The 14,953-nt window shown below is 51.2% G+C and overlaps 1 protein-coding gene and 1 non-coding gene across 3 annotated transcripts in view; both read left to right on the forward strand.

The window, feature by feature from the left end:
- Positions 1-8,268, forward strand: part of STXBP5L (syntaxin binding protein 5L) — a 145,420-nt gene extending 137,152 nt beyond the window's left edge. For both annotated transcript variants that reach the window (XM_060236808.1, XM_060236809.1), the window contains 3 exons: positions 1,906-2,017; positions 3,910-4,130; positions 7,562-8,268. In XM_060236808.1, coding sequence (XP_060092791.1) covers positions 1,906-2,017; positions 3,910-4,130; positions 7,562-7,603 — 375 coding nt within the window. In that variant the 3' untranslated portion in view covers positions 7,604-8,268. The remainder of the gene's footprint in view (positions 1-1,905; positions 2,018-3,909; positions 4,131-7,561) is intronic.
- A 5,455-nt stretch (positions 8,269-13,723) lies between these two features.
- Positions 13,724-13,944, forward strand: LOC132570633 (small nucleolar RNA U3). The gene has a single exon (XR_009555341.1). It is a non-coding gene; the product is annotated as a small nucleolar RNA U3 (small nucleolar RNA).
- Positions 13,945-14,953: the final 1,009 nt, after the last annotated feature.

The raw sequence follows: 14,953 nt of genomic DNA on the forward strand, positions 1-14,953 counted from the left end.
CCTGTGAGGTGGGTGGGGCTGAGAGGGCTCTCACAGCAGCTGCCCTTTCAAGGACAGAGTCTCAGAACGGCCTACAATCTCCTTTCCCTTCCTCCCCCACAACAGACACCCTGTGAGGTGGGTGGGGCTGAGAGGGCTCTCACAGCAGCTGCCCTTTCAAGGTCAGCCTCAGAGCGGCCTACAATCTCCTTTCCCTTCCTCCCCCACAACAGACACTTTGTGAGGTGGGTGGGGCTGAGAGGGCTCTCATAGCAGCTGCCCTTTCAAGGACAGAGTCTCAGAATGGCCTACAATCTCCTTTACCTTCCTCCCCCACAACAGGCACCCTGTGAGGTGGGTGGGGCTGAGAGGGCTCTCACAGCAGCTGCCCTTTCAAGGACAGAGTCTCAGAGCGGCCTACAATCTCCTTTCCCTTCCTCCCCCACAACAGACACCCTGTGAGGTGGGTGGGGCTGAGAGGGCTCTCACAGCAGCTGCCCTTTCAAGGACAGAGTCTCAGAATGGCCTACAATCTCCTTTCCCTTCCTCCCCCACAACAGACACCCTGTGAGGTGGGTGGGGCCGAGAAGGCTCTCACAGCAGCTGCCCTTTCAAGGACAGAGTCTCAGAACGGCCTACAATCTCCTTTCCCTTCCTCCCCCACAACAGACACCCTGTGAGGTGGGAGGGGCTGAGAGGGCATTCACAGCAGCTGCCCTTTCAAGGACAGAGTCTCAGAACGGCCTACAATCTCTTTTCCCTTCCTCCCCCACAACAGACACCCTGTGAGGTGGGTGGGGCTGAGAGGGCTCTCACAGCAGCTGCCCTTTCAAGGACAACCTCTGCCAGAGCTATGGTTGACCCAGGGCCATTCCAGCAGCTGCAAGTGGAGGAGTGGGGAATCAAACCCAGTTCTCCCAGATAAGAGTCTGCACACTTCACCACTACACCAAACTGGCTCTGGCAGGAGTTCTAGCAGGAACTCGTTTGCATATTAGGCCACACACCCCTAATGTAACCAATCCTCCAAGAGCTTACAAAAAAGAGCCCTGTAAGCTCTTGGAGGATTGGCTACATCAGGGGTGTGTGGCCTAATATGCAAAGGAGCTCCTGCTAGAATGCCACCCCTGGGGTTATTTCATCTGAAGAAAGCCTGGAAATGGGATAACCTTCCAAATACTGGTGGAGACTGTTCTGGCGCAGGGCTTTTTTTTGTTGTAGCAGGAGCTCCTTTGCATATTAGGCCACACACCCCTGTTGTAGCCAATCCTCTCGGAGTTTTCAGGGCTCTTAGTCCAGGGCCTACTGTAAGCTCCAGGAGGATTGGCTACATCAAAGGGGTGTGGCCTAAGATGCAAAGTAGTTCCTGCTACAAGAAAAAGGCCTGGTGCTGTGAGTACAACCTAGAACTCCCCTTCTCCAAGGTGATTCTCTGCTGCTCCTCAGTGGGGAGAAAGGTCCGCTGAGGTGATCCAGCGGTCTTTCAGAGATGCTGGCAATCAGAACGTATTATCTCCATGGTGGCAGGAAGGGCCCTTGAGTCGCAGCTGCCCTCCGGTTGCCCCTCTTTTCATTTGGCCCAGGAGTCAGAGCACCTGACCTGGATTGCGGCCTCGCAGCTATTTTCGAAGAACCTCCAAGGCTTTTCAAACTGCACCGGTGGCCACATGATAGAGCCGTGCCCCTCCCTGTCACTTTTCGTTTGGCTCCAAAGAGTCACATGCCAATCAGGAGTCAGCGGTGAATGTGGGGGTGTGGAGGTCAGGGCGTGAAAAGAAGGAGCGAGGGACTTCAGACAGAACGGAAGGAAGTTTGCTTTGTTCAAAGTCACAAGGAGTCCCCCACCCTCCCCCTGACCTGTCTTCTTTCTAGCATATTCCGTCGCCTTACCCAATCGGTTTTGTTTTGCTTTGTCTTCTTGTCTAGGACATGCTTGGGGTGTTGTTCACGCCCGTGGAAACCCCAGAGGCTCAATACAGAGGCTTTCTGAAGGGGCTCTTTGGTGGAACAGGAGGAACGCTGGACAGAGAAGAGCTCTGTAAGTCATGATTCATGATCCCCTCAGTGGTGTGTCTCTGAAGACTTGTGGATCGTATCCAGTTTTCCAATTTTATTATGGTCATTTGACCAGCAATTACAATATACAAAAACCTCATAGTCGCCGACCATAATTTCTGACTACATAAAAGCATTCTCATATTCAAATCCTGCCAATGTTAAACCTTGAAAATGGCATTATTAACAATCTAAGCTGAGAGATGATTAGAGGATAATTGATGGAAACCACATCCTCTGTCTCACTGAGGATGTGGCTCAGGGCAGGGCTCCTTTGAAAGGCTGTAAGGTGTGCTTTGTGTTGAGGAAAGCTGTCCCCCTTCCCCCCCCGCCATAAGAACATAAGAGAAGCCATGTTGGATCAGGCCAATGGCCCATCCAGTCCAACACTCTGTGCCACATAAGAACATAAGAGAAGCCATGTTGGATCAGGCCAATGGCCCATCCAGTCCAACACTCTGTGTCACATAGGAACATAAGAGAAGCCATGTTGGATCAGGCCAATGGCCCATCCAGTCCAACACTCTGTGTCACATAAGAACATAAGAGAAGCCATGTTGGATCAGGCCAATGGCCCATCCAGTCCAACACTCTGTGTCACATAAGAACATAAGAGAAGCCATGTTGGATCAGGCCAATGGCCCATCCAGTCCAACACTCTGTGTCACAGAAGAACATAAGAGAAGCCATGTTGGATCAGGCCAATGGCCCATCCAGTCCAACACTCTGTGTCACATAAGAACATAAGAGAAGCCCTGTTGGATCAGGCCAATGGCCCATCCAGTCCAACACTCTGAGTCACGTAAGAACATAAGAGAAGCCATGTTGGATCAGGCCAATGGCCCATCCAGTCCAACACTCTGTGTCACATAAGGACATAAGAGAAGCCATGCTGGATCAGGCCAATGGCCCATCCAGTCCAACACTCTGTGCCACATAAGAACATAAGAGAAGCCCTGTTGGATCAGGCCAATGGCCCATCCGGTCCAACTCTCTGTGTCACATAAGAACATAAGAGAAGCCATGTTGGATCAGGCCAATGGCCCATCCAGTCCAACACTCTGTGTCACATAAGAACATAAGAGAAGCCATGTTGGATCAGGCCAATGGCCCATCCAGTCCAACAGTCTGTGTTACACAGTGGCCAAAAAAAATCATGCACCATCAGGAGGTCCACCAGTGGGGCCAGGACACTAGATGACCTCCCACGGTTGCCCCCCCCAAAGCACTAAGAATACAGAGCATCACTGCCCCAGACAGAGAGTTCCAACAATACGCTGTGGCTAATAGCCATAGATGGACCTCTGCTCCATATGTTTATCTAATCCCTTCTTGTCTTTGTTTGCAGCTGCCACCACCTCCTGTGGCAGTGAATTGCATGTGTTAATCACCCCATGGGTGAAGAAGTACCTCCTTTTATCCATTCTAACCCGACTGCTCAGCAATTTCATTGAGTGTCCACAGGTTGTTGTACTGTGAGAAAGGGAGAAAAGTGCTTCTTTCTCTATCTTCTCTATCCCATGCATAATCTTGGAAACCTCTATCATGTCACCCCTCAGTCAGCATTTCTCCAAGCTCAAGAGCCCCAAGCATTTTAACCTTTCTTCATAGGGGAAGTGTTCCGACCCTTTAATCATTCTAGTTGCTTTTTTCTGCACTTTCCCCAATGCTTATAATACATCACTTTTGTCTTCCTGACGTTAGTAAAAGATGAGAGAATACAAAAGGATTGGCTACACGGATGGGAAATTCGTCTAGAAATGTCCCTCCCCCTTTGGAAAATAGTGTCAGGAATTGAATCGCTGGCCTGCCATTGGTGGGATTTCAGGGAGGAAGAGGGGAAAGGTCTCCTTCCATCCTGCGCTTCCTTTCCAGTTGGCGAGGCCACAGCTGGGAAAGCATCTCGGAGTCTCGCCCAGCACATCCCTGGGTCCGGCGGAGTGGAGGGAGTGAAAGGAGCTGCAGGAAGCGCCATTGGAGAGCTGGCCCGCGCGCGCATCGCCCTTGACGAGAGGGGGCAGAAACTGGGAGAACTGGATGAGAAAACAGCCCGGATGATGGCCAGCGCCGAATCCTTGTCCAAACATGCACACGAGGTGGGTGTTCATCCTCAAAGAGTGAGGCTGTTATGAAAATGAGGGGTTTGCTCAGAGAGTGATACAGTTCCCTCCACCCCAAGTTTTCTGTCCCACATGTGTTTTGCGCCCTCTGCTGGTCGATTCGATATTACACCAGTTTATTTCCAGCATATCTCCCTGCAGATTTAGACTGCATGGTTTTATACTGGAAATAAACCATTACAGTAACGAATGGACCACTACAGTGAGTAAAATGTGTGCAGATAAGACATTCCTCTCCTTCCAGAAGAACACAGGAACTTAGGAGTGAGGGAAACGAGAATGTGGAAGAGCCAGTGTGGCTGGGCAGAGCCAAGGTGGTCTGCCTCTCCCCTTCCTTTGGGTGGGTGGGGCCAGGGTGGGCTGGGAGTGGACCCTTTTCCCAGGGTAATTTTCCCTTCCCAGTCCACCCCCTTAGTGATTCACTTCTAGAGATAATGAATTCTTTCCCAGAGTGCCTTCAAGGGCATACGAATGAATAATCCCCTCAAAGTTGACTGCTTTGGGGAATTTTTTTTTAATTGCTATTTTTAACCATTTTTACGATGGATTTTTTTTTTAAAAAAATAAGGCAGCTTTTAGTGGTTCCAGGGTTTTCAAGCTAGACAGATGTAACTGCTGCCATTTTGTTGTCGTTTTTTATTCCTCATATGAACATATGAAGCTGCCTTCTACTGAATCAGACCCTCAGTCCATCAAAGTCAGTCTTGTCTACTCAGACTGGCAGTGGCTCTCCAGGGTCTCAAGCTGAGGTTTTTCACACCTATTTGCCTGGACCCTTTTAGTTGGAGATGCCGGGGATTGAACCTGGGACCTTCTGCTTCCCAAGCAGATGCTCTACCACTGAGCCACCGTCCCTCCTCGTGTTGTTCTGTCCTTTTGTTCTTTGAGTTAATTTATTTTTTATTTCTTGGATGTCGTTTTACTGTTTTCATAAGCCACCCATAGTTATTTTTACTGAATAGGTTGTTAGTCTGTCCTTCCTCCAGGTTGTTCAGGGCTGCATACAGAGACACCCACCCCCACCCCATGTCACCCTAAGAATAACCCTGGGAGGATGAGAAAATGGGGGTGCTTCCCCCCAGGCCATAGGCTTGCCAGTCCCCAGGTCCCAGCGGGGGTTCTTCCGCTTTCCCAGGCTCCTTCCCACCCCCAAGTCAGCTGGCCAGCGGGGGGAAGCCCCGTCCCCAGAGGGCCATGTGCCTTCCCACCTCCGGAGGCTTCCGTCTCCGATTGAAAGGCTTCCTCGTGGGATGGTGTGTCTGTGTTACTTTGAAGAAGCTGGCAGCAACTTGTGAGTAGAGAGGCCAATCCCCCTTTAGAGTTGCCAGAAACGAGGGGGGGAGGGAGGAAAACGTCTGCTGAGCACTTTGTTACTCCCTATGTGGAGATCGATTCTCATAGGGTATAATGGGAAATTGATCTGGAGGTTTCGGAAGCTTTGTGGGAGCTGTTTTTTGAGGTAGAGGCACCAAATTTTCAGTATAGTATCTAGTGCTTCTCCCCAAAGTACCCCCAAGTTTCAAAACGATTGGGCCAGGGGTCCAGTTCTATGAGCCACAAAAGATGGTGCCCCTATCCTTCATTATTTCCTATGGAAGGAAGGCATTTAAAAAGATGTGCTGTCCCTTTAAATGCGATGGCCATAATGACTTACTGGCATTTATACAGCATTTGTTGAATTTGTATCCAAATGCTAACTAGAAATATCTGATGTGACTGTTCATACAAAGTTTTTGTTGTGATTCCCTATGATAGGGAATGTTATTTGTAAAAAATTCCTTTTTTTCAATAAAATTTAAATTATAAATGCGATGGCCAGAACTCCCTTGGAGTTCAATTATGCTTGTCACACCCTTGTTCCTGGCTCCGCCCCCAAAGTCTCCTGGCTCCACTCCCAAAGTCTCCTGGCTCCACCCCCAAAGTCTCCTGGCTCCACCCCAAAGTCTCCTGGCTCCACCCCCAAAGTCCCCAGATATTTCTTGAATTGGACTTGGCAACCTTACCAGGACACCTGGTGGGAGTCACCGTTGAATGGGGACTTGCATCCACTCTCCGTCTGCTCATGAACTACCCTCCTTCCCAGGTGACCTGTGTATTGGATGCATCAATGCAGAGCTTTTTTTGTAGCAGGAACTCCTTTGCATATTAGGCCACGCCCCCCAACGTAGCCAATCCTACAGGAGCTTACAGTAGGCCCTGGACTAAGAGCCCTGTAAGCTCCAAGAGGATTGGCTATGTCAGGGGTGTGTGGCCTAATGTGCAAAGGAGTTCCTGCTACAAAAAAAAAGCCTTTCATAAATGCCTTCAATTGTTGTATATTTTGTTCGCTTCTTGTGGTGGCTACAACCGCTCTCCTTCCACCAGTGGAAGAACCTTCCCCCAACACAAGTGATTCTTTGGCTTAGAGGAAGCCTCCTTAGGTTGAAAGGAAGGCTTGAAAATTGAGCCAGAAGGGAAAAGCAGGGTGCAAACATTTTAATTAATAAATAAAGTCTGCTCAGTGGAGGATAAGCATAGGGGTAGCCTCCTGTCTCACACAGTGGTCAGCCAGTTCCTCTGAATGGCCAACAACAGGGCAGAGAGGCCGAGGCCTTCATAAGAACACAAGAAGAGCCCTGCTGGATCAGACCAGTGGTCCATCTAGCCCAGCATCCTGCCTCACACAGTGGCCAACCAGTTCCTCTGGAGGGCCAGCAACAGGGCAGAGAGGCCGAGGCCTTCATAAGAACACAAGAAGAGCCCTGCTGGATCAGACCAGGGGTCCATCTAGTCCAGCATCCTGCCTCACACAGTGGCCAACCAGTTCCTCTGGAGGGCCACCAACAGGGCAGAGAAGCCGAGGCCTTCCCCTGGTATTGCCTCCTGACTCTGGGATTCAAAGGATTAAAGGTGAAGGTTCCCCTCAGTCCTCATGGCTAGTAGCCACTGATAGACTTCTCTGTGAATGAACCGGGTTTGATTCCCCACTCCTCCTCCACTGCTGGAATGGCCTCGGGTCAGCCATAGCTCTGGCAGAGGTTGTCCTTGAAAGGGCAGCTGCTGTGAGGGCCCTCTCCAGCCCCACCCACCTCACAGGGTGTCTGTTGTGGGGGGAGAAGATATGGGAGATTGTAAGCCGCTCTGAGACTCTGATTCAGAGAGAAGGGTGGGGTATAAATCTGCAATTCTTCTTCTTCTTCTTTTTAAGCTGTTTATTCCTGTGGCCAGCATTGCATTCTCTGGCAGCAAATTCCACATGTTAATCACCCTTTGTGTAAAGTGGTATTTCCTTTTGTCCGTCCTGAGTAATCTTATTACTGGAGTTTCATCAGGGGAAGGCTTCCGTTTGAGAAAATCGCCTCCGCTCGCAAAACGGATCCAAGCCAATGCTACTGAGCAATTTTATTTTCTACCCCTCCCTCCCGCAGGTGATGCTGAAATACAAGGACAAGAAATGGTACCAGTTTTAGCTTTCTAACGGCAAAGCTGCCCTTTAATGGACTGAGACCAAGAGTCAAAGGAACGGACCAGATCCTTGAAACTCAACCATTGAGTAGAAGCAGCAACTGCTCCTAGGCACCCTTTCCCTCTTTTGCTGCGCCACACCGTCAAGGGAGGTGAACGTTTCCTGAGTCTCCGGCCGCACGTGGGTCTTTGCAGTCCGATCTCCAATTAGGGAGTCTTTTCCCAGCGAACCTTCCTTCTAGCAGGTAACATTTCAGCTGTTCCGGGTGACGAACTGCGGGAAAGGCTGCGGCCGGTTGAGAGGAGGAAAAAAAAAAATCTTGTACAAACCAGATTGTTAATGCATTTAAACCGAATAAAACTTTGCATGACTAATTGACTTCTTATACGACGCGAGATGAGAAAAAAAAAAAGCGAAGCATGTTGTGATCGAAGAAAAAAAAAAAGGGATTCATTTCTAAGTTCCACGAATAAATAGTTCAACGGCGGAACCTTTGTTTTCCAGCTGACTCAACACCAGGTGGGTACATTGCAAGCATGTTGCTCTCTCAACAGAAGACGACCGGCTGCGTTTCTCTCATATTTGACATTCCTTTTCTGTGGACAATCTTAGTTTGACAACACTCATCCGTTTCATTAGTAGAAGAATAAAAGTGACATGAAACTCCAATGGCCGATGTATGGTGCTTTCTTTATGCAAAGTCTCTACAGACGGGGAGTCACATGAACGGGCATGATGTTGCCTTATACTGAATCAGACCATTGGTCCATCTGTCAGGTCTATGACTATCTTCAGTGATAACGACTCTCCATTTCATTAAGATTAGTGTTCTATTGTAAGCAAGAGCCCCGTGGCGCAGAGTGTTAAAGCTGCAGTCCTGCAGTCCTAAGCTCTGCTCACGACCTGAGTTCGATCCCCGGCGGAAGCTGGGTTTTCAGGTAGCCGGCTCGAAGCTGACTCAGCCTTCCATCCTTCCGAGGTCGGTAAAATGAGGACCCAGCTTGCTGGGGGGGGGGGGAGAGTGTAGATGACTGGGGAAGGCAATGGCGAACCGCCCCATAAAAAGTCTGCCGTGAAAACGTCGTGAAAGCAACGTCACCCCAGAGATGGAAACGACTGGTGCTTGCACAGGGGACCTTTCCTTTCCTTTATTGTAAGGCACGATAGTACCCCTGGCAAAGCCAGTGTCGAAATTAAGGCGGGTTGCAGGCGCGTGAATATATAAGGAAGAGGTTAGGCATTGCCGAACTTTCTGGCGTGAGATAAGTTCAAAACACAGAATTGTTACAAAGCAGACATGCTCACACTCTGAAATTCGTTAGCCAAAGAGTCCTAACAGATAGTCACGACGACCTTGAGAGGCAGACGCTGTTAGAGGGCCCCAATACTTTCATTTTCCCAGCAGCATAGCAAGTGTCTCAAAAGAGAGCAGTGTCACTCTCTGGCTTTAGCTGGCTGTTGGTCATGGCAGCATGCTTTACTGTCCCCTCTGGCTTCCACTCCTCTCATCTTGGCAGTGTTAGAGCGGAGATCTTCACCGATGGCGTTCAGCTGGCCTTTAGAAACCTGCACAGAACCCGACGACCACCACTGCTGGGTCCTTGTTCAAGTTATACCTCTGCGCAAAAAAGTGGACTGGGCGCCCACCTAGACAAGCTTAATGCTTAACTTAAGTGATGAGATGTAAAAGGTTGAAGGAGCTGGGTATGTTTAGCCTGGAGAGGAGACGGCTGAAGAAGATGATATTGGATTTATATCCCGCCTTCCACTCCGAAGAGCCTCAGAGTGGCTCACAATCTCCTTTACCTTCCTCCCCCACAACAGACACCCTGTGAGGTGGGTGGGGCTGAGAGGGCTCTCACAGCAGCTGCCCTTTCAAGGACAGAGTCTCAGAGCGGCCTACAATCTCCTTTCCCTTCCTCCTCCACAACAGACACCCTGTGAGGTGGGTGGGGCTGAGAGGGCTCTCACAGAAGGTGCCCTTTCAAGGACAGAGTCTCAGAACGGCCTACAATCTCCTTTCCCTTCCTCCCCCACAACAGACACCCTGTGAGGTGGGTGGGGCTGGAGAGGGCTCTCACAGCAGCTGCCCTTTCAAGGACTGAGTCTCAGAATGGCCTACAATCTCCTTTACCTTCCTCCCCCACAACAGACACCCTGTGAGGTGGGTGGGGCTGAGAGGGCTCTCACAGCAGCTGCCATTTCAAGGACCGTTTCAGAACGGCCTACAATCTCCTTTCCCTTCCTCCCCCACAACAGACATCCTGTGAGATGGGTGGGGCTGAGAGGGCTCTCCCAGAAGCTGCCCTTTCAAGGACAACCTCTGCCAGAGCTATGGCTGACCCAAGGCCATGCTAGCAGATGCAAGTGGAGGAGTGGGGAATCGAACCCGGTTCTCCCAGATAAGAGTCCATGCATTTAACCGCTACACCAAACTGGCTCTCCAGATCCAGGTGGGCTGCCATGTTGGTCTGAAGCAGCAAAACAAAGCAGGAGTCAAGTGTCACCTTTAAGACCAACGAAGTTTCATTCGGAATGTAAGCTTTTGTGTGCATGCGTACTTCTTTAAAGGAGAGGACAGGATACAGATCCATACTCTATCCCCTTGTCTGAAGAAGTATGCAAACATACGAAAGCTTACATTCTGAATAAAATTTCGTTGGTCTTAAAGGTACAACTGGACTGCTGTAAGGGGGAAAGGCGGAGAGGTTAAGATGACCGAGCAGGAAAGAAGAAGATGATGATGATATTGGATTTATATCCCGCCCTCCACTCTGAAGAGTCTCAGAGCGGCTCACAATCTCCTTTCCCTTCCTCCCCCACAACAGACACCCTGTGAGGTGGGTGGGGCTGGAGAGGGCTCTCACAGCAGCTGCCCTTTCAAGGACAGAGGCTCAGAGCGGCCGTCAATCTCCTTTACCTTCCTCCCCCACAACAGACTGTGAGGTGGGTGGGGCTGGAGAGGGCTCTCCCAGCAGCTGCCCCTTCAAGGACAGAGTCTCAGAGTGGCTCACAATCTCCTTTTCCTTCCTCCCCCACAACAGACACCCTGTGAGGTGGGTGGGGCTGAGAGGGCTCTCCCAGAAGCTGCCCTTCCAAGGACAGAGTCTCAGAGTGGCCTACAATCTCCTTTCCCTTCCTCCCCCACAACAGACACCCTGTGAGGTGGGTAGGGCTGGAGAGGGCTCTCACAGCAGCTGCCCTTTCAAGGACAGAGTCTCAGAACGGCCTACAATCTCCTTTCCCTTCCTCCCCCACAACAGACACCCTGTGAGGTGGGTGGGGCTGAGAGGGCTCTCCCAGAAGCTGCCGTTCCAAGGACAGAGTCTCAGAGCGGCCTACAATCTCCTTTCCCTTCCTCCCCCACAACAGACACCCTGTGAGGTGGGTGGGGCTGAGTGGGCTCTCACAGCAGCTGCCCTTTCAAGGACAGAGTCTCAGAGCGGCTGACAATCTCCTTTACCTTCCTCCCCCACAACAGACACCCTGTGAGGTGGGTGGGGCTGAGAGGGCTCTCACAGCAGCTGTCCTTTCAAGGACAGAGTCTCAGAGCGGCTCACAATCTCCTTTACCTTCCTCCCCCACAACAGACACCCTGTGAGGTGGGTGGGGCTGGAGAGGGCTCTCACAGTAGCTGCCCTTTCAAGAACAGAGTCTCAGAGCGGCTGACAATCTCCTTTACCTTCCTCCCCCACAACAGACACCCTGTGAGGTGGGTGGGGCTGGAGAGGGCTCTCACAGCAGCTGCCCTTTCAAGGACAACTCCTGCGAGAGCTATGGCTGACCCAAGGCCATTCCAGCAGCTGCAAGTGGAGGAGGGGGTATCTAACCTGGTTGTCCCAGATAAGAGTCCACGCACTTCACCACCACACCAAAGAAGGCTCCGTGAGCGCCCCCTGCAACAAAGCAATGAAACCATTGGGCGGATGGAAGTGCAATTTCGAAAGGGAGACGAAACCTTGACTGAGCGGCAGGGCAAAGTCAGGGGGGAGGAAGGAAGCAGTCTGGGAGGGCTCCAGAGGACAGAAAGAGGGAAACAGAACAAGAAAGAACAAAGAGATGGAAGGGAAAGAGAAGCACCAGGATATGATTTATTGCCTCCAGACCAGGGGTGGCCAAACTGAATCTCAGGAGTCCCATGTGGCTGTTTCACACATATTGTGTGGCTCTTGAACCTCTCACAGCCCCATCGGCCGGCTTGAAGAAAGCATTTGTCTCTTTAAATCACTTCTCCAAGTCAAGCCAGCTGGCGACTTGGACCCTGCATTTAAAGTTAAAGTTGCTTTCTTTGCACCTCTCCCCCTCGGGTCAGCCATAGCTCTGGCAGAGGTTGTCCTTGAAAGGGCAGCTGCTGTGAGAGCCCTCTCCAGCCCCACCCGCCTCACAGGGTGTCTGTTGTGGGGGAGGAAGGGAAAGGAGATTGTGAGCCGCTCTGAGACTCTGTCCTTGAAAGGGCAGCTGCTGTGAGAGCCCTCTCAGCCCCACCCACCTCACAGGGTGTCTGTTGTGGGGGAGGAAGGTAAAGGAGATTGTAGGCCATTCTGAGACTCTGTCCTTGAAAGGGCAGCTGCTGTGAGAGCCCTCTCAGCCCCACCCACCTCACAGGGTGTCTGTTGTGGGGGAGGAAGGGAAAGGAGATTGTGAGCCGCTCTGAGACTCTTCGGAATGGAGGGCAGGATATAAATACAATATCTTCATCTACCTCACAAGGTGTCTGTTGGGGGGGGGGAGGTAAAGGAGATTGTGAGCCGCTCTGAGACTCTTCGGAGTGGAGGGCGGGATATAAAGCCAATATCTTCATCTACCTCACAGGGTGTCTGTTGTGGGGGAGGAAGGGAAAGGAGATTATGAGCCGCTCTGAGACTCTTCGGAGTGGAGGGCGGGATATAAAGCCAATATCTTCATCTACCTCACAGGGTGTCTGTTGTGGGGGAGGAAGGGAAAGGAGATTCTGAGCCGCTCTGAGACTCTTTGGAGTGGAGGGCGGGATATAAATCCAATATCTTCTTCTTCATCTTCCTTCCTTCCTCGCAGCTCTCCAACATCTGACGTTCATGGCTTGCGGCTCTCAAGCATCTGATGTTTATTCTACATGGCTCTTACGTTAAGCAAGTTTGGCCACCCGTGCTCCAGACTATTCCTTGAACTGAAGCAAAAAACGAAAGAAAAGGAGATGGGCTCTCTCCCTCCGCCCTCCGCCCTCCCCCCAAAAGAGCGATCATCGAGGGCAGAGAAACAGCTCCCCGCAAAGGAGCGCCCCCTGCCAGCTGCTAAAAAAGTCCTGGCTGTCCCAAAGGGTCAGAGGGTCCATTTTCGTGGCCCCTCGGTTGGCCTCCAAGAGATGGGGAGAGAGTTTATAAAAATACATAATTTTTATTTATTTTTGATTTTGCGAATTTCTAGTCCGCCCTTTCCCGAGACGGGCTCAGGGCGGATGTCAACACAATACAACAGTTAAAATCACACAATAAAACGGTTAAGAATGGAACAGTTACCACGATGAAATAAAATGAAACAAAGCAGCGGCAGAAACGTCAAAAGCAGGCCTCCGATTCAGTGGGAGCTCACAGGAGCGCAGCTCCTGAACCGTTCTGAGAGTTCCACCTCTTTGCCCATTGAATAGTAGGTGCAGCTGCATAACATTCCCTCGATGAGTTCCAACGCCTATTTTTCTACAAAATGACCCCTGATCATAAGCATCCTCAAAAACCAATGGCACTGCTAATACGAAACAGAGATGAGTAATAACTTTTCCCCAGGGAAACCAGGAGGTGAGCTGCCCTGCCCACAATCGGAGACTCTGAGCTTTTGCTTCGGAAAGGCCCCTGAGCAAGCGCCAAGGTATCCGGGGCTGGGGGCGGAGCCGCAGGAGAAGGCGATTGGCTGCCCGGGCGGCCGTATGCAAACGAGATGCGAGCGGAGGCTGCCGGGAGTTCTGGTTCTTGGCTTCTTTTGCCGGGAAAGGCGCCGTCTGAACGCGGCTCTGGCCAGAATGGTGCGCGGGGTGCGTGTGAAGGACGGCGAGGGGTGGGAGGGGGCAGGCGGCGGTGGGGCTGGGGGGGCCGCTGTGACTAGAGAGGGCAGCGGGGCGCGGGTAGGTGGGGCGGCGGGCGGGGAGGAAGCCAAGACGATACTTTCAGGGATCATTTCTATAGTTCCTAACTAGAGAAGTGCATTCGAAAGTGATCGGGCGAGCCAACCGCGGGGAGGATTCGTGGCGCTTTCTCCTGAGCGGGAAGCTGGCAGGGGGCGCTCCTTTGCGGGGAGCTGCTTTTCTGGCCTTGATGATCGTTCTGCCTCCTCTTTTGGGGGGAGGGCGGAGGGAGAGAGCGCGATCTGAGCGGTTGGCTGCCCACCCTTTTTTTGGTTCGGTTCAAAAAATAGTCTGGAGCAGCGCATAGCTTCCCCCCCCCCCGCAGCGCTTTGTGGTAGGCGCTCATTGTCTGCAAACCGCGCACGCTAAACAATGCACTTCCCAACTGGTTTTTACTGTTTGAAAGTGCATTATTTATTTAGTGCGTTCAACAAAGCAGGAGTCACGTGGCACCTTTAAGACCAACCCATTTTTATTTAGAACCTAAGCTTTCGTGTGCTCTTCAGCACACTTCATTTTGCTGGGAAAGGCGCCCTCTGAACGCCGGTCCACACGGTGAGGGGTGGGAGGGGGGCGCTTCATCAGACGAGGAATCCAGCACAGTGAGCAAAGCGGTACATAGCTGCGCAGAGCCGCACATAGCTGGTAGGCAGTGGCCCAGAATGCAACAGGGTACAGATTTAAGAACCAATGACAGTGAGGTGAAATGAACTGGTAGGCAGTGGTTTGGAATGTAAAATGGTACAATGACAGAATAGTGCAATGAACAGATTGAGCAAACCTTTGATCTGAGTAGCAGGAGTATGCGAAAGCAACAAAACAGTATGCCGTAAAGTATGCAGATTGCTTTCGCATGCTCCTGCTGCTTAGACCAAAGGTTTGCTCATGTCAAGCATCGATATTTCTCAATAATCAAGCTTTTGTTATTGAATCAAAAGTTGCTTTATTGTAAAACTCCATCGCTTAGTCAAGGACAGAATCCTTGGAAGTACTGGTGCTTACACAGGGGACTACCTTGACCTTTTTAATAAGGCCCATTGTGGGGAGAAATACAGTGGGCACGAGAAATTTGCTATGGGTAAGTTTCATGGCTTGGGGGTGGGGAAGGAAGGGAAAGATAGAGGGAAGCACGATATGTCAAGAAGGCAGGTGTTGGGAAGGGAAATGGAGAAGGCAGGTGTTGGGAATGGGAAATGTTTCTGTTCTTGGAGATCGCTTCCTTCCTCCTCCCCGACTTTCCCGTCCAGTCAAGGTTTCTTC

This window comes from Heteronotia binoei, chromosome 4 (genome assembly GCF_032191835.1).
Source record: "Heteronotia binoei isolate CCM8104 ecotype False Entrance Well chromosome 4, APGP_CSIRO_Hbin_v1, whole genome shotgun sequence".
NCBI lineage: Eukaryota > Metazoa > Chordata > Lepidosauria > Squamata > Gekkonidae > Heteronotia > Heteronotia binoei.